This window comes from Heterodontus francisci, chromosome 14, assembly GCF_036365525.1.
Source record: "Heterodontus francisci isolate sHetFra1 chromosome 14, sHetFra1.hap1, whole genome shotgun sequence".
Classification (NCBI taxonomy): Eukaryota; Metazoa; Chordata; class Chondrichthyes; order Heterodontiformes; family Heterodontidae; genus Heterodontus; species Heterodontus francisci.
In genome coordinates this window covers 89,019,441-89,039,397 of record NC_090384.1, presented here as the reverse complement: position 1 = coordinate 89,039,397, position 19,957 = coordinate 89,019,441, and the positions used below count along the sequence as shown (strand labels likewise).

The window sequence follows — 19,957 nt, the reverse complement described above, 5'->3', positions numbered from 1 at the left end:
TTTACGTCTGGTCACTATTGGAGGACTGGAGCAATAATTTTGTATTGACTGTGAAAGTTGCACTAATTTTTGTTCAGTGTATTGCGTACAGATATTCACCTTCATGAACAGAACTCCATTGTACAAACCAAATAGTCCGTCAACTATGGGGAGGAAGTCAGCAGAGAATACTGGGCTGGAACTTATACTTCCGCCACCGCAATATTACGCGCGGCGGCTCATTTAAATAGCTGGGGGTACTGCCCACCCCAATGACATGGAGGGGGTGGGCTGTCTGTCCCCGGCAATGGCGCCAGCTGCCTTTGCGCAGGCGCTGATGCCATTTTTAAAGGGCTGTGAGCCCTACATTTCAATTTACATATTTAAAGCTAGATTGATTTTAAAAAATTAAATAAATTGATCTTGATTCACTCCCACCTCCCCAATAATCATAGAATTAAATCCTTGCCCACTCCCCTCCCTAAAATACTTACCTTCTGCACCTGACCTTCCCCCCGCAAAGTTCATAAACTGTGCACTGTAACCCTTCCCACCATCCCCTACACCAATGAGATGAGTTTGACCCCACTCCACCCCGCACTTAAAAACTGACCTGCTCCCCCCTTCCCACCAGTGTTCCGCCTCAGATCCCCGAAGGTGTGGGAATGCTGGCCACCAGCACCAGTATCGCTCCGGGTGGGAGCGTGACGGTAATTAATTCATTTATTTAAATTAATTTACATACATAAATTGGGCTCCAGTCTCCAAGTGGCTGGGAGGCTGCCACAAGGTCTCGCTGCCACCGGCAATATGTGGCCGGGCCTTTCCAGCATCGGGATCTGTGGCGAGGCTCTCCCGGAGGCATTTTCCATCCCCCTGCCCCTGCCATGACCCCCGACGTCAGGGAGTCTGTAAAATTCGTTCCACTGCTTCTAAATGCTTAGCTAGTTTTGTTTCTGGTTCAATTAGAAAGTATGTAACCTGCTAGATACCCCCAATACTGTCCCTGCTTTTCTTCCTTTTTTTGTTGTTTCTCAGCAGATGCCTCGCATTCCTTGAACTATTGCAAGTCTGGATTATGCTCGGCTCGGCTCCCCTATCCTGCCCTCATGCTTACCACCTCTGCTACAACTTGTCTCAGCTATATATGTTGAAATATTCAACAACATCATCAACAACATCAACAACAACTTATATTTATATAGTGCCTTTAATGCAATAAAATTTCCCAAGGCGCTTTACAGGAGCATTATAAAACAACGTATGGCACTGAGCCACAAAAGGAGATAACGAATGACAGATGACTAAAAGCTTGGTCAAAGAGATAGATTTTAAGGAGTGACTTCAAGGAGGAAAGTGAGGCGGAGAGGTGGAAGGAGGGTATTCCAGGGCTTGGAGCCTAGGCAATTGAAAGCGCTGCTACCAATGGTGGACTGATTAAAATCAGGGATGCACAAGAGTCCAGAATTAGAGGAGCACAGATATCTCGGAGGGTTGTGGTGCGGGAAGAGTTCACCGAGATAGGAATGGGCGAAGCCATGAAAGGATTTGAAAACAAGGATGAGAATTTTAAAATCAAGACGTTGCTTGACCGAGAGCAACCATAGGTCAGCGAGCACAGGGTTGATAGGGGAAGGGGACTTAGTGTGAGTTAAGACATAGGCAGCAGAGTTTCGGATGACCTCAAATTTACAAAGAGTAGAATCTGGGAGAGCAGTCAGGAGTGCGTTGGAATAGTCAAATCTAAAGGGAACAAAGGCATGAGTGAGGGTTTCAGCAGCAGATGAGCTGAGATGGGGTGAATTTGGGTGATGCTACTGAGGTAGAAATAGGCAGTCTTAGTGATGGCATGAATATGAGGTTGGAAGCTCATCTTGGGGTCAAGTGTAATACCAAAGTTGCGAATAGACTGGCTTAATCTCAGGCTGTTGCCAGGATATTCAAGATATATCCTCAGTTGTTTCTTCTGTTGCTGACTGCACAGTTAGCACTGGCTCAGCACTTAAAGGATTTTGATTCCCATTCTATACTAGTTCTTTGTGTATAGTTATGCAAATTTTTTTGTCCATTTTCTATTGAATTTTGAAATTATCTTGATATGGTGGGTGCCCTTCATGCTTTCTTGCTTGTGGGGCTTTGGTTTTGTTTAGTCTGATTTGCTCTCCTGATCAACGCTGACTTCTTAATTCAAGATTTGTGTTGAATGTCCTGGATCCAGCTCAGCATCTGTTCCACAGTTTTCTGATGTTTTGAGCTTCAAACAATTGCAAAGCTTGTTCCAAGTGTAGCAAGAGGGTTTGGTGTGACAACTTTGTTTGCTGAATGTCTGAGCTTGATGGCCACAGGTGCGAGGAGACTTTGAGAGCTACACTAAAGAACGTACCCTTTCCATTCCAGGCCAAATGGGGAAGTGATTGGAGACAGGAATTATTCCTGTGAATGACCTACCATAAAGGTATAAACTGAGCAATGCCCTGTGATAACTTGAGCCGAGAGTCCTTCATGACTCAAGTCACTTGCTTTAGCATCAGTTGCAAGACTGCTAAATCCCAGAGTGATAGAAATGATTAATGCTTGTCTTGGACTTGAACCCCATTCAGATTACAGTTTCAAATTCTGGACCCAAGCATACACTGAATGTGGTGTTGATTAGCTGGAAAATTCCATCATTACATGCTCACAAACAATGTAAGAAATATAGGAGAACTTACTGTTGTATGTTTAGGGTTTAAAATGCAAAGTCATCTTTGGCTCATTTGAGTTGATCTCTGTTAGCCAAAGTAAATAATATTAAGTAAGGTTATATTCTTCCAAAAGCAATGATAAAACGTGACATTAGTTGAAAACCATTTAACTTGGGTCATCAGAGATCAGGAAAAGAATGGCAACAGAATTGCATCTTTAACATTACGTTCTTTCCTGAACTCTTTGAGTGCAAAGGTGTCTTGTTTATTGAGTAATTATCATAAATAGTATAATAATAGGATCATAGGAAAATGAGTAGGCCTTCAACACCCCACCCCTCTCTCGTGCATGTTCCTCCATTGAATTAGATCATGGCTGATCTGTATCTTAATCCCATTCACCTGCCTTGGTTCTGTATTCCTTAATACCATTGGCTAACAAAAATCTAGCAATCTCAGTTTTGAAATTTTCAGTTGACCCCCCAGCCTCAACAGCTTTTTGGAGAGATAGTCCAGGGCAATTGGGGATGGGCAATAAATGCTGGCCTAGCCAGCGAGACCCACATCCCATGAACGAATAAATAAAAAGATTTCCACTAACCTTTGTATGAAAAATGAAAATTGGTGGTGTCGTAAATCGTAAGGAGGAATGCCTTAGATTACAGGAAGATGTAGATGAGCTGGTAAGATGGGCAGAGCAGTGGCAAATGGAATTTAATCCTGAGAAGTGTGTGGTGATGCATTTTGGGAGGACTAACAAGGCAAGGGAATATTCAATGGGTGGTAGGACCCTAGGTAGTACAGAAGGTCAGAGGGACCTTGGTGTACTTGTGCATAGATCACTGAAGGCAGCAACACAGGTAGATAAGGTGGTTAAAAAGGAATATGGGATACTTGCCTTTATTAGCCGAGGCTTGGAATATAGGAGCAGGGAGGTTATGATGGAGCTGTATAAAACACTAGTTAGGCCACAGCTGGAGTACTGTGTACAGTTCTGGTTGCCACACTATAGGAAGGATGTGATTGCACTGGAGAGGGTGCAGAGGAGATTCACCAGGATGTTGCCTGGGCTGGAGCATTTCAGCTATGAAGAGAGACTGCATACGTTAGGGTTTTTTCCTTAGAGCAGAGAAGGGGGGACCTGATTGAAGTATACAGAATTATGAGGGGCAGAGATAGGGTAGATAGGAAGAAACTTTTTCCCTTAGCGGAGGGTTCAATAACCAGAGGGCATAGATTTAAGGTAAGGGGCAGGAGGTTTAGAGAGGACTTGAGGAAAATGTTTTCCCCCAGAGGGTTGTTGGAATCTGGAACACACTGTCTGAAGGCGTGGTAAAGGCAGGGACTCTCACGACATTTAAGAATTATTTAGATGAGCACTTGAAATGCCATAGCATACAAGGCTACGGGCCAAGTGCAGGAAAATGGGATTAGAATAGATAGGTGCTTGATGACCAGCACGGACACAATGGGCCAAAGGGCCTGTTTCTGTGCTGTATAACTCTACGACGCTATAACTCTTAAAAACTGCTTCCTGATATCACCCCTGACAAGGCTAGCTCTAATTTTAAAGTTATGTCCTCTTGTTCAGGACTCCCCCACCAGAGGAAACAGTTTCTCTCTGTCCACCCTACAAATCCTTTCATCATTTTAGACACCTCAATTAGATCACCATTTAATCTTCTGTACTCAATGAATTACAAGCCTGGTCAATGGAAACTGTCCCAATATTTTAATCCTTTTAAGCTCAGTATCATTCTGGTGAATCTGTGCTACACTCCTGCCAAGGCTAATATGTCCTTCCTGAAATGAGGTTCCTGGAACTGAACACAATACTCTAAATGGGGTCCAGCCAGAGCTTTATAAATCTCTAACATAATTTCCATCCCTTTGTCTTCCAGAGAGAGAGGCCCACATTTCAGTAGTCTTTTTAATTTTTGCACCTTTCTCTAGCTTTTAGTGGTTCCTGTACTTGGACCAATAAATCTCTCTGCTCCTTCACAGTTCCTAGCTTCTCACCAATTAGAAAATACTCAAACATCTTTCCTAGTCCAGAGTGGATGACCTCACCCTCTTCCACATTGAACTCCATCTGCTACAATTTTATCCATTCACTTAATCTATTAATGTGCTTTTGCAACTTTCTGCTCCCATCCACAATATTTACTGTGCTGTCTAACCTGCTGTCATCTGCAAACTTTGATATCCGGCTCTCTATTCCTTCATCTAAGTCATTTATAAATGTAGTGAAAGGCTAAGGCCCCAGTACAGATTCCTGGGGGATACCACTGGTGGCACAGTGGCGCAGTGGTTAGCACCGCAGCCTCACAGCTCCAGCGACCCGAGTTCAATTCTGGGTGCTGCCTGTGTGGAATTTGCAAGTTCTCCCTGTGTCTGCGTGGGTTTTCTCCGGGTGCTCCGGTTTCCTCCCACAAGCCAAAAGACTTGCAGATTGATAGGTAAATTGGCCATTATAAATTGCCCCTAGTATAGGTAGGTGGTAGGGAAATACAGGGACAGGTGGGGATGCGGTAGGAATATGGGATTAGTGTAGGATTAGTATAAAATGGGTTGTTGATGGTCGGCACAGACTCGGTGGGCCGAAGGGCCTGTTTCAGTGCTGTATCTCTAAACATAAACATTCTGCCCAACTTGAGTGCATGCCTGTAATAGCTACTCTGCCTCTTCTAATCTATTGCCTACCCATGTTAATAGGTTGCTTCCATGCATTCTCAATTTTTGTTAATAGTCTCTTAATAATTGAGTTTCAGAATGATAAAAGTACAGCCTTAGCTTGGTTTAACTTATGACATACAGCATCACACACACAGCATTAGTTGGGTTCAGGTTAATATGCTTCAGTGCAGAATATGGTTTGAAGAATTGCACCATGTGTGGTCTTTTACACATGTATAACAGCACAATTAATAGTAATCGCATGTTCATGATTTAAGCCTAGATGGTAAAAAATGACTTTCCTGCTCTGAAAATGCAATGTTAGTTAAATTTATATTGACGCTCCAGATGTCTTGGACAAGTGTCACATACCAGGCTTGCTCGTCACCACTTGCTTATTCCAGGTCTTCAATTGAGGGGCTTTAGCAAAATGATCTTCTAAGAGGCTAAACCCTTTCTTCTTAGTCCTTAATAGCAGATCAGTGCGCATTGGAGTCTTCCCTCCCTGAAACTGGTTCCCTTTTCACCCTAAATCCATCTCACATCTTGGTTATGAGCTAAAGGAGTGCCTTTTGTTGCATGCCTAGTCATTCTGGAACAGGAAGCAGAATTGTTTGAATATGTGTCTTGTACACCATAGGTAGCAAGAATATGCTCTTTGAAGGCCCAGATGAACCCCAATTTTGGTTTGCTGGAAACTTGCATTACTAATTCTTCATCTGAGGAATAAAATTCTCCTGTTACTGTCCAGTTGAACATTCAGATATACAGATTCTATCAGGGATCTGCTAGATGCGCGTTATCTGTATAATCATTTTCTGCCTTTCAGTTCCTTTTATATGAACAGCAACAAGAATACTTAAAAAAGTGGCACAGATTGCTTCAGCGGCAACAACAATAAGACATTGCAAGTTGTATAATGTTTCTATAGTAACAGTGAAAGCCCTGTTTATAGCTGTTTTGCTGCTTCTCCAGTGGCCTTCTAGCTGTAAAAAAAAGTATCGGCAATGTCCAATGCAACATGACATGTATACAGAGAGAAAGCCAAATATTGAAACTTGTGGGGTAAATGACTACAAATGCCCTCAATGCAGCCCAGCCTCTACCAGTCATGGATGAGCTGGACATACAGCCAACCAAATCGGAACTCAGTGATGCCATTGATTCCCTAGCCAGCGGAAAAGCCCCTGGGAAGGACAGCATTACCCCTGAAATAATCAAGAGTGCCAAGCCTGCTATACTCTCAGCACTACATGAACTGCTATGCCTGTGCTGGGACGAGGGAGCAGTACCCCAGGACATGCGCGATGCCAACATCATCACCCTCTATAAAAACAAAGGTGACCGCGGTGACTGCAACAACTACCGTGGAATCTCCCTGCTCAGCATAGTGGGGAAAGTCTTTGCTCGAGTCGCTCTGAACAGGCTCCAGAAGCTGGCCGAGCGCGTCTACCCTGAGGCACAGTGTGGCTTTCGTGCAGAGAGATCGACTATTGACATGCTGTTCTCCCTTCGTCAGATACAGGAGAAATGCCGTGAACAACAGATGCCCCTCTACATTGCTTTCATTGATCTCACCAAAGCCTTTGACCTCGTCAGCAGACGTGGTCTCTTCAGACTACTAGAAAAGATCGGATGTCCACCAAAGCTACTAAGTATCATCACCTCATTCCATGACAATATGAAAGGCACAATTCAACATGGTGGCTCCTCATCAGAGCCCTTTCCTGTCCTGAGTGGTGTGAAACAGGGCTGTGTTCTCGCACCCACACTTTTTGGGATTTTCTTCTCCCTGCTGCTTTCACATGCGTTCAAATCCTCTGAAGAAGGAATTTTCCTCCACACAAGATCAGGGGGCAGGTTGTTCAACCTTGCCCGTCTAAGAGCGAAGTCCAAAGTACGGAAAGTCCTCATCAGAGAACTCCTCTTTGCTGACGATGCTGCTTTAACATCTCACACTGAAAAATGCCTGCAGAGTCTCATCGACAGGTTTGCGTCTGCCTGCAATGAATTTGGCCTAACCATCAGCCTCAAGAAAACGAACATCATGGGGCAGGATGTCAGAAATGCTCCATCCATCAATATTGGCGACCACGCTCTGGAAGTGGTTCAAGAGTTCACCTACCTAGGCTCAACTATCACCAGTAACCTGTCTCTAAATGCAGAAATCAACAAGCGCATGGGTAAGGCTTCCACTGCTATGTTCAGACTGGCCAAGAGAGTGTGGGAAAATGGCGCACTGACACGGAACACAAAAGTCCGAGTGTATCAGGCCTGTGTCCTCAGTACCTTGCTCTACGGCAGCGAGGCCTGGACAACGTATGCCAGCCAAGAGCGACGTCTCAATTCATTCCATCTTCGCTGCCTTCGGAGAATACTTGGCATCAGGTGGCAGGACTATATCTCCAACACAGAAGTCCTTGAAGCGGCCAACATCCCCAGCTTATACACACTACTGAGTCAGCGGCGCTTGAGATGGCTTGGCCATGTGAGCCGCATGGAAGATGGCAGGATCCCCAAAGACACATTGTACAGCAAGCTCGCCACTGGTATCAGACCCACCGGCCGTCCATGTCTCCGTTATAAAGACGTCTGCAAACGCGACATGAAATCGTGTGACATTGATCACAAGTCGTGGGAGTCAGTTGCCAGCATTCGCCAGAGCTGGCGGGCAGCCATAAAGACAGGGCTAAATTGTGGCGAGTCGAAGAGACTTAGTAGTTGGCAGGAAAAAAGACAGAGGCGCAAGGGGAGAGCCAACTGTGCAACAGCCCCAACAAACAAATTTCTCTGCAGCACCTGTGGAAGAGCCTGTCACTCCAGAATTGGCCTTTATAGCCACTCCAGGCGCTGCTTCACAAACCACTGACCACCTCCAGGCGCGTATCCATTGTCTCTCGAGATAAGGAGGCCCGAAAGAAAGAAAGAAAAGAAAAAAAAGAAAATGACTACATGCTCAAGGGACTGAAGGCACTGGATAAAGCTCATTCACAATAACTTTCTCCATTTGATTTGGTTCAAGTTTCTTTAGTCACTAGGCATGACTTATTCCAGTGTGAAGAACATTGAAAAGACAGTGACATTATTGCAACAATCAGTTGGAGACGCGACTAATGTAGATGACAGAACAGAAGCTCAAGGGATCATTCTGTGCAGGTTTTCCTGGCTGAGAAATACATATTTTCTTCACAAAGGGCAATGGTTTTGTATTTCTGTTCGCACAGGCGGTTTCTTTCTACATTATTCAGCTAGCAACAGGCCCAGTAGACATTCAGCATGGTGTATTTTGAACCTAGCCCAACAGCCTTGACCTTTTTCTTAGAGTGCATGGAAAAATGAAATGACAATTCTTTTCTGCTAAGTGCTAATTATCACAGGAGACAAGAGGGTAATGTAGAGAGAGTTGGAGTAGAGAAAATTAACAAGAAGGAACCTTCTGCATTCTCTCCAACTGTCTCACAGCAATGATTCATCAAAGTAGCCTCCTGTCACTGGTCCCTGGATCCACTTGGGTGGGCAGATTGCATCTGATGTTTCTTGAGCGGTGATTTGTCTAACCAGACGAAAGGGTAAAAGAAAAAAAAACTATTAGAGGATTATATAATAAAAGCAAAATACTGCAGATGCTGGACATCTGAAATAAAAACAAAAAGTGCTGGAAATACTGAGCAGGTCTGGCAGCATCTGTGGAGAGAGAAGCAGAGTTAACATTTCAGGTCAATGACCTTTCATCAGAACTAGCAAAGGTTAGAAATGTAATAGGTTTTAAGCAAATAAGGCAGGGGTGGGGCAAAAGATAACAAAAGGGAAAGTGTTGATAGGACAGAGGTTTACAGGGAAGAACTGACCAGAAGGTCATATAGCAAAGGCAAAGGGTGTGTTCATGGTGTGGTGAAAGACAAAGCATTGGTGCAGAGAAGGTGTTAAATGACCAAATAATGAACAGGCCTGGCCAAAAGTACAAACGTGAAAAAAAAACTGTGGGCAGGCACCACTGTACATTTTCGATAATATTGTCAGACTGGGGGAGGGGGAGGTGCGGGGGAGGAGGACGTTGATGCATTAAGTTGCAAGTTCAGTTGTGAAAAAGTTTAGATTAGGTTCAAGTAGGATGTATGCTTACCTGAAGCATGATTAATCCAAGTTGGCCTATGAATAGAATACTGTTCCCTCTTCTGGTACTGTTTTGGTTTACGCCTGTGTGCACATGGAAGTTTAGAAAATAAGGATAATTATGTTTTATCCACCTTGAATGTAATCTTTCTCATTCTTCAAATGAGATACAATCTTCCTGCTCCATTCAATCGATCAACTCTTGTCGGAATTGGCCTGTATGGAATCAGTATTCACATAACTATATTTGTTTGACTGGAAATGTATTTAATATTCTTGATATTGCCCATTTTGGCTGAAGGTGCTGTGGAAGTGTTGAGTGGATCTGTACATGCAGCTGAGTGGTGTGCAATTGCTGTGTAAGCAACACTGGGAGAAGGTGTCCTCTTTGTGCCTTGTGTAACAAAATTATAAGCCCAGTTAAAAAGAGAAAGTTTACAATTTTTTTGCACATGGTGGACAGAGGAAATCTCTCCCCAGTATGTTTCCCTCCAACGTGCCCAGTTGATTATGTATAAATGACCAATTGTAGAGTTTGGCAATGATTTTACTGGACACCTCCCCCCTCCCCCCCCCCCCAAGGCCGGATTGGAGGCTGAGGGGCACGGAATATCGTGTTGTGGTGGGCAGCAGGGCGGAGGGCCCGTCACCTCCCCGTCGCCCAGCAATCTTCTTGGGGCGGGATAGGCCAATGACAGACTTCCCGCCCAGAGGCCAGTTGTGGCCCTCAAGTGGCCTATTAACAGCTAATTAAGGGCCTCTTCCTTGCCAGGGGTGGGGGGGGGGGGTGGTGGGGGGGAATGGGGGTGTGGTGGGCCTCCGCTGCATGGGGAGGATGCCTTGTAAAAAGCGGCGCCTGCCCTGTGGCCTTGGTGGGGTGGGTCGCTTCTCCGTAGGCAATTTGTGGCCCATGGAGGACCCCCACTGGGAACAACGGTACCCCCTGGGACCCCCCGCCCCCGCCATCCCCCTGGACTGGCTGAACAACCACCCCTCTGACTGCACCCCCCACTTCCCCCTCTGCACTGGGCCTTCTGGACTGACCCTGGCGACCCCACCTCACCTACCTCTGTTCTGGTGTTCCACCTTTGGGCCTGGGTCCGAGGCCTTTCTAGTACTGCTCCCAGTGGTGCTTCCAATACTGCTGAGCTGCCGGCCCTCTGATTGTCTGACAGCTCTTGAAGGCAGGATCCCCACCCCTTTAAAGTCTTTAAAGGGACAGGGATCCCATCTCCTAAAACTTTGAATCAAAAAGACTGGAAAATTGCTCGGATTGGGGGGTGGGAGGGTGGGGGGGAAGGGGGTGGTGGTGGGCGTCACGAAAAAGCAGAGGCGGGGATCTCCCCTGCCACTTCAGCCTGACGCCGGGAGCCCCACCTCCAACACAAAACCCAGCACTTAGTGTGTATGAACTGGACCACATTTGAAGAATTGGTAAAATTGGACTGATGGGGGTGGATTAACAATTAGTCTGGTTGATAGATTTAGCAAGATGGTAAATGCCTTCAAAAGGAACATGTTTACAATGTCTACACTTAGCAACCAGAACAAGTCATCCCCTATACTAAGGAATCTATCATTTTCTATCCATCTTGTTATGATTCCCGTGGAGATCAACAAACTAAAATAACCAAATTTACCAAACAACCCCAATAGAAAAACAAAATGGACAAGATTTCACTTTTATAACTTTTACTTTAACAATCAAACCAAAAGTAAAATAAATTAAACATGAATTAACAGACAAATCACAGTCAATATATATTTCCGAATTACACATTAACTGTTAGATACAACAAAGGTAGGTCTCACGGATTTACTGGGCAGTCCACTCAGCATATATGGTACACTTAACCCACTAAGTTCTTCAAAGCTCTGAACTTCCTCACGTAGATCTCCTTTCTTTCAAGATGCAACCATCGATTCTCTTCCAACATCAGTTATTCTTCAATCTGAACTCCACGGGTACGGTCTTCACCAAAAAAGGTGCACAACTCCTGAACCTCCTCAGCCCTGCTCACGACAGTCTTGATGACATAGATCCACCTGTATTACCTTAAGTAACCGGAACAACGCTAGTCGCTCATAATTGCCTAGGGCCAGCTCCTGGATTCAGCTTCCACTCTCTTCAACTTGCCTGCATGCTGCAGTCTTGTGATCTGAGCTTGGATGGCTCTGAGTCTGATTTATTTGCTTCCAACTAGGTAAGCAGATAACCAGATTCTGTCTTCTCAGAATCCTGAAGTTTTTAGTTTCACTTTTAGTTGGGGAATGTCTCCCAAAAAAAACAAGCTTTGAAACCAGAGTTAGTGCACCTAACAGAATTCAAAAAGTTATCTGTTCAGACAACAGCTTCCACAAGCTCCTCCACTGGTCTCGCAAACCCTGGGCTCCATCACAATCTGTACTTTATTCCAGCCCAATATGCTATTAAAAATCTGCTTTTGCAGAATATTACCAGAGACAAAATGACTTAGAATATCAGTTATTACCTGAAAATGGATGCAAATTCTATAAGTGTTAACTATAATGACATGACAATAACTCAAATCAGCTTTACTTTTAAGTTTTAAGTTGCACAGGAATTCAGTACTCATGGAAGGATCTCCACAGAGACTGTTTGAGACTGTGCAAGAATTTCTATACAGTGCATTAAAGTTTCACTTCTTACCGTGTGAGAGTGTATTGCTCTAATAATAGCTCTTATTCCTGCTTGACAGAACCGAACAATGGCCATTGTTCATGAGCCGTGTCCACCTCTGGATTGCCCACTGATTGAACAAATTCAGCCTGAAAACAAGTGCTGTAATGTATGTCGTGGTAAGTATAAATGCTTCAACTTATCACTCCAGTCACCCAGTTTGAGGCAGTTTAAAATTCAGATGTTTATTAGGATCCAATTATTTTGACAGCATTTGAAATGCTTTGGGCTGCAGTGGCATGCAGACAGCATAACAAAGCTTTCTCCAATAACCCCCATCAAGTATTGAGATTTCCATTGCATGCTAACTATAGCCATGTCACACAGCCATGCAGTGACTGGAGCTCTGACTGTGCCACTCAAGAACATATTCTACTTGAGAGCACATTTACCATTACCCTAAACTGCATGATAGAAAAAATTGGACATATGCCAGCTATTTTTAAGTTTTGTTTCCACTGCACTGAGCCCCAGTCATCTTCAAATGAATATGCAGGGTTTAAGATCCTTTAGTCTGCACCTCAGACTTTTTTTAAAAAGACAGAACTTGCTCTTACATCACACCTTTCATATCCTCAGGACATCCCAAGGTGCTTCACAGCATAGGAGGTGAAATTCAACATTAGTGGGGCACAAAATGGGTGAGAGCAGTTTGTCTGCCTATAATCACACAGGGTGTATAATAGGTGGACGATCCACTACCACGCATTTTGCACCTCTGCTGAAGTTGACTTCCATAGACATGGCTGTAATGTAGGCAATTGTGACAGCCAATTTGCACAGTGCAAGGTTTCATAGCTAGTAATGAGAAAAATGGCCAGTTAACTGTTTTAATATGTTAGTTGAATCATAAATGTTGACCAGGAAATGGCACTATGAGAGAAATTTGTAATAGAAGCACCTGATTGTAATAGAAACATGAAGTTGAAGAGTGGAGGGGTTGCTGACAGGAGTAATATTGCCTGTAAAGACTGTGATGGACACTAAGTTGGATTGTGGAGATTTCCACAGCCCTGAACAACCTGCCTTCATGCCTGAAGAAGAGAGGATGACAGTAGGAGACTACAATACGTGACGTTAAACAAAGTAATTAGTCTCTTCCTCCATATCCGTTTATTTGTTTTAATGGTTTTAATCTGTGATTTTTTTTTTCCCTTTTACATAGCATCTATATAATTGATTTTTTTTGTCTAAATTTCTAACTATGATAAAAGTTCAAGTGTTTCCCCCTTAAATAAAGAACAACTTCAGATTTTCTAGCTGGTTTATCTCAAGACTGTAAATGAACAGACTTTTATACAGTTCAGTACTTTGATGAGCTATATTTTGTGTGCCCTCAGAGGAGGGGTTGGGGATGGGGGAGGGGGTACAGAGTATCACAATGGGTGGCGGGGGCATGGTGGGGCGGGCCTGTTGCCAATTTATCTTCCTGGGGGTGGATAAGGCCAACAATAGCCTTCCTGCCCAGAGTCCAATTGAGGCCCTTAAGTAGCCTATTAATGGGCAATTAAGGGCCTCTTCCCGCTGCTGCTGGATTTTACCCATGGTGGTGGGGTTGTGGGGTGGCGGGGGGCTCTGCTACGTTGGGGTCACCTTGTAACACAAAGCGCACTCCTTGTGGGCTTGGTGAGGGGAGGCCTCCTCCATGGGCAATCTGTGGTCCAGGGAGGACCCCCACTGGGAACCAATTGCCCCCGTCCACCTGGAGTGCAAGACCATCCCCTCGCACCCTCTCACCGAGGCCTTTCGCACTGGCCCTGGTTGCTCCGCTGGGCCTGGGTCCAAGGTCTCTGCAGTACTGGCAGCGGCCACTGCTCTCAGCAGCGCTGCTGATACTGCTGAGCTGCTGGCCCTCTGATTGGCCGGCAGCTCATGGAGGCAGGATCTCCATCTTTAAAGGGATGGGGATCCCAGCTCGTGATTCTTTGATTTAAAAAGACCAGAGGATCCCTCCGGGGGTGGGTGTGTGTGAAAAGGCAGAGGTGGGGATCCCCCTGCCTTTTTGGCCGGGCACCGGGAGCCCTGCCTCCTACACAAAATCCAGCCCAATATGTCAGTAAAGGAGCAGTCTATTCCATGCCTTAGTATACATTGCAGTGTGTTCAAAGAGCAAGACAATCTATGCCATTGTTACACAACATTGTGTTAATGTTTTGTCCATATAACTGAGCCATTTTTTGCCAGCATTTAATCACCTCCAAAACCCTTGCTTGTGTTATTGTTTGCTCAATTCTGTTACAGAGTAAATGATGAGACACAGTATAGAGTAGCTGGCAAATTTTCTTTTTTGTAATGGATTTGAAAGGAGCTAATGACGATTATTGGTGCCAGCTTGCTGGAACTCAGGAAGAAAGGCACCCCTCAGGATTTATAGATGATTAGTTTTATTGATTGATCTGACAAGTGCTTTATTTTTGGAGAATTAGTTTTAATAAGAAAATGCTGCATGATGAGTTAAGAGGATTTGGAGAGTCTCGCACCAATTATTTCTCATTGGTGTCAGTGTACAGTGCTCACTTTGACCTTGAGGCACCTGCTAGAGCAGTTGTGGCTATCAGCCACTTACTGATATCTGAAGTTACTCCTTGAAACTCGTAGCTGTCTGTGTTCAGGAGGACGTGGCATCCCCGCAGCAAACCAAAAGGATGATGTCTTGAGCTGCTGACTTCCCCAATGCCTTGGGTCACATTGACATTCGTCAGATTATCACCCTTCTGGCTGAGAATGCTGACGTTTGTGTTAACAGGAAAGTCCCCTATGAATGTACAAATGAAGCGAAATGTAGACAGTATCTATATGTGTCTGTTACAAGGCTAATGCTCATAATTCATTGATTCTTGCCAAATGTAGGCTAGGTGGCAGCTTTTCCTTCACTGTGATTTGGCTTGTAGATGACTGTATATTAACTGAGTATCAGTGACTGGGTAGAGTATTTGTACCTTAACAAACTATCTCTTTCTCATATGTTTCTGAGAACTGTGTTCCTCCAACTCTTTTGCTATCCCCTACTCCCTTCACTTCACCATCAGGGAGACTAAAACTAGGGGACACAGTTGAAAAATTAGGGGTTTCCCTTTTAAGACAGAGATGAGGAGAACTTTTTCTCTCAGAGGGTCGTTAGTCTGTGGAATTCTCTTCCTCAGAGAGCAGTTAGATAGTTTTTTGATAGACAAGGGAGTCAAGGGTTATGGAGGACAGACAGGAAAGTAGAGTTGAGTCCACAACCAGATCAACCATGATCTTATCGAATGGTGGAGCAGGCTCGAAGGGCAGAATGGCCTACTATGCTCCTGTCCTATGCACCTTTGTTCCGATGTACCATTGGTGGCCATACCTTTCACCTGTCTAGGCCCTAAGCTCTGAAATTCCCTTCCTAAACCTATCTTCCTCTTCACCTCAGTCTTCTCATTTAAGAACCTCCGTAAAACATACATCTTTGACCAAACATTTAATTCATCCTTAGCTCTGTGTCAATTTTTGTCTGATTACACATCTGTGAAGCACTTTTTGCAAAGCTAAAGGCGCTATCTAAATGAAAGTTGTTATATTTGTACGAACTGCTGCCATTAATAATTAAGTGTTGAATAGAAAGTAGCCAAGGTAATGCTTACCCACACAAAGGGCTGGATTTAGTGGAGCTGGCGGGGCTCCCGGTGCCAGGTTAAAAAGGCCATGGGAACTCAGCCTCAGCCTTTCGGACCCCCACCCCCTGGCTCAACCTAATGACGCCAAACCAATTAATAGCCAACGCCGGGATCCCCATCCCTTTACAGATGGGGATCCTGCCTCCAAGAGCTGCTGGCCAATCAGAGGGCCAGCAGCTCAGTAGTATGGGCAGCGCCACTGGAAGCAGTGACCACTGCCGGTACTGCAGGAAGCCTGGGAGCAGGCCATCACTGGAGACCGGAACCACGGTAAGTAAGGTGGGGTCGCGGGGACCAGTCCAGCAGGCCCTGGCGATGGAGGGAGGGAAGGTGGGCATGGATTGCAGAGTTCAGGGAGGTGGGTTGGTTTCTGCTGGGGGCCGTTCATGGGACACAGATTGCCCATGGAGGAGGGCCCCTCCTCAAGCCGCAGGAGGTCGTCTTATTTCACTGGGTGACCTTTTCACATGACAGAGGAGCGGCGGCAGCAAGAGGCCCCTAATTGGCTGATAATAGGCCTCTGAAGGGCCTCAATTGGCCTCTGTCTTTAGCCTATCCTGCCCCCGACCAAATTGAGGTACAACAGGAAGGCGACGGGCCCTCCGTCCCCTGCCTCCTGCCGCAATTCTGTGGGCCACCCTGCCTCCTAGCCCGTCTCTGGGGGGGGGGGGGGCATTATGTCCAGCCCAAACTCTTGCTTTCTTTGTTTTTTTTTAAATGAGCTAGTGACCAAACTTTGCATGGTTTTCCTATTTTCCTACACTTCTTTTCTGCTGAATATGGCAAGCCTCTCCATAAGGTTTTGCACTCTCTTGTGCCTCAAAACCATAATAGAGGTGGTCATAAATACTCTAGTACAACTGTATTTGTGCATAGTTTACCTATTTCCTTAATATTGTGGTCTTTTCAAAAATAACTTTTTCCTCCCCCGCCCATTGATCCCATGAAGAAACCCCTGATTTTCACTTACCATCTCCTCCAAATGGCCTGTTGAATTGTGAATATGATGCAGTCCCGCCACTGGAGCGGACATGAAACAGAACTAAGAGTTCAGGGTTTCTTGGAGATATTCTTGGCATCTTCCAAGGAATTTCTGTTTACATAAACTCAGGGCTTGTGAAGAAGATAATGGCAAACTACTCATGCACAAATGGTGTTTCTGTTAGATTCTGCCAATTATTACTTTACGCTGCTTCTCATTGCTTATTAATTTTATTTTCTTATGCTTTGATTTCACAGTGTTGTGAATGAAGTTATATGCTTCCTGAATTTTTATTTGCCTAATATTTGCTTATTGCTGAGTGGGAGGAGGCTCATTTGGAGCTTAAGCACCAGCATAGTCCAGGAGAAGTAAATGGCCTGTTTCTGTGCCGTCAATTTGGTGTAATTCTCTGTAATAATAAAGGTTCCAAAAGAGTGACTCCATGATTCCAGAGTCAGCTGTCTGAATGGGAAATGCAGTAAGGTACACACACTCGAGACTTGATAAGTGCATTTCGTTAGGAAAATTACAATGCAGTCTGCAAAAAGGCTCCCTACTTGTCTTTTACATCTTGTACAGTGTACCACTCTTCACGTTTGGACTTAACTGAATAAAAATGCAAGCCCAGTAGAGTTAGGAACAAATTTATTTATCTGCCAGATATGTTCATAACATCACTCCTAGTTTTTGGGCAGTGGGCCAGATGCTTAATTACTGAAATAAAGTCAAAAAGTGTTGGAAGTACAGAGCAGGTCTGGCAGCATCTGTGGAGAGTGAAACCGAGTTAATGTTTTAGGTCTGTGACCTTTCATCAGAACGGGCAAAAGTTAGAAAAGAATTAGGTTTTAAGCAAGTGAAGGAGAGGGGTGGGGGTGGTGGGGGAGAGAGCAAAGGGGAAGGTGTTTGATAGGGCAGAGGGCAGGAGAGATTTAGGGCTGGATTTTATCATAGGCGGACGGGATCATGCTTGGGTGACTGCTTTACGGAACATCTCCATTCAGTCCAAAAGCATGACCCCGAACTATTGGTTGCTTGCCATTTCACCACTTTCCTCTACTCTCATGCCAACATTTCTGTCTTTGGCCTGCTCCAGGGTTGCAGTGAACATCAACCGCAAGCTCGAGGAACAGCACATGATCTCTCAATTAGGCACTCTACAGCCTTGCGGACTGAACATTGAGTTCAATAACTTCAGAGCATGACTGGCCTTTTTAAAAATTTTATTTTTTAACCAAGTTTTTCGTGTAGTCAGAGCTGCTCATTATTCTGCCATTAACACTCACTCTGGACTAATGCTTTATCTTCCACCACAAGCATTAACACACTCTTTGCCTTTGTCCCTGGACAGCTTTGTTATTTAATCTCTCTGCCCTCTTCCCTATCAAACACCTTCCCCTTTGTTCTCTCCCCACCCCCTCTGCAGCACTTGCTTAAAACCTAATTCTTTTCTAACCTTTGGCAGTTCTGATGAAAGGTCACAGACTTGGAACGTTAACTCTGCTCCTCTCTCTACAGATGCTGTCAGACCTGCTGTGTATTTCCATCACTTTTTGTTTTTATTTCAGATTTCCAGCATCCACAGTATTTTGCTTTTATTTGCTTAATTACTGAGCTGGCTGCAATTGATTAAGGGATCATTTACCCCACACAGCATGGGTGTGACGTCGTTTCCACGTTGTACTGAAAAAGAATCGTTTGTGAACCACACTCCTAATCTTCATTTCATGCAATGTAAAGCATCAGATTGCTGCATAGCTCCCCTACCTTCTTTAGCATTCAGTAGCACAACCAATCAACCAAAGCAAACAGTCAGAAAATAAACTCTAACGTAAGTAAATAAATATCCCCAAAGTAATGTTCCCGCAGTTCCACTCAAACGCAAATCAACGGAATTATTCATAATAGATGGTTAAACATCCATAAGCCATACAGAGCTAGATTTTGTGAGTTAGAGCTTCATGCAACAGGAAGGCAAACCAGGAATTCAGACATGAAGGTCAGCTTTAATGGATGGAAAATTGTGTAGGGTCTGCTGAACTCCACATCCCAATTCTCAATATGTGCTCCATAGCACAAAGCTCCACCTCAGCAGCAGTATTTCATAAAATCTACCCTCTAATGTTTAAGTAAGCTTCTGGCTTCTTCTACACAGGCAGTCTTTAGCTTCACAGCAGTAAAACCTGCCAATTCAACTTTGCAGTCTCCTGGACACAAATCCTTCTTAGTACAGTAACCAAATTCCTACATTTATTGAGATATCCTTCTGGCTATTCTTAGGATGCTGGCTTCCACAAAGTCAACCAATAAATTGTAAGAAATAACCAAATTATTCTTCCATGTTGAAATGTTTCTTCAACTCCCATTCTGTCCTTTTCACTTACTCCTTAATTGTGGAGTTCAAGTTTAATTCGTTTGGAGTAAGACCTGTTCGTTTAGATTTCCCCCTTGCAGCCTCTCTACACATTTCACATTGACATGCCAGATGGAGGCTAACTTACATTCATATTGCACCTTTAACATAGAAAACACCCCAGAATGTTCCACATAAGTAGTCGTCTTAGGCAATCTCTCGGGATCGAAGATGCTTTGCTTCCACTCTGGCTCAGTGCGTTCTAAGATGGCTAACGAGTCCAATTCATGATCCACAGACTCTACCCATGTGAGACGGGTGGTATTTGAAGGATCAAGTAGATGAGTTGCCTTGTGGGGGTGGGGTGGGGTGGGGGGGCGGGGGTGCTGTGCGCTCCTTCCACTGCCTGGGCTTGATTTCCGCATGCTCCCTTCAAAGTCTGTCGAGGTGCTCGGTGCCTTCCCGAATATTCCTTCTCCATTTTGAGCAGTTGTGGGCCAGAGATTCCCATGAATCAGTGGGTATGTTGGATCTCTTCTGGGATGGTTTGAGAATATCTCTAAATCGTTTTCTCTGTCCTGGGAATCTCTTGCCATGACAAAGTTCGAAGTAGAGCAGTTGTTTCGTGACTAATACAAAAACAAAATGCTGGAAATCTGAAACAAAAACAGAAAATGCTGGAAATACTCAGCAGGTCAGGCAGCATCAGTGGAGAGAAAAACAGAGTTAACATTTCAGGTTGATGACCTTCCATTAGCTCCCTGAAGACAGATTCAATTCCATTAGAAATGAGAGTCAGTGCTTTGTATTTTTTTACAGCTTTATCAA

The 19,957-nt window shown here is 44.6% G+C and overlaps 1 protein-coding gene across 3 annotated transcripts in view; it reads left to right on the top strand.

The window, feature by feature from the left end:
- The window catches only part of LOC137377143 (protein kinase C-binding protein NELL1-like), an 828,881-nt gene that overhangs the window by 168,416 nt on the left and 640,508 nt on the right, over nucleotides 1–19,957 (top strand). For all 3 annotated transcript variants that reach the window (XM_068046502.1, XM_068046504.1, XM_068046503.1), the window contains exon 11: nucleotides 12,173–12,272. In XM_068046502.1, the coding sequence (XP_067902603.1) occupies nucleotides 12,173–12,272 (100 nt within the window). The remainder of the gene's footprint in view (nucleotides 1–12,172; nucleotides 12,273–19,957) is intronic.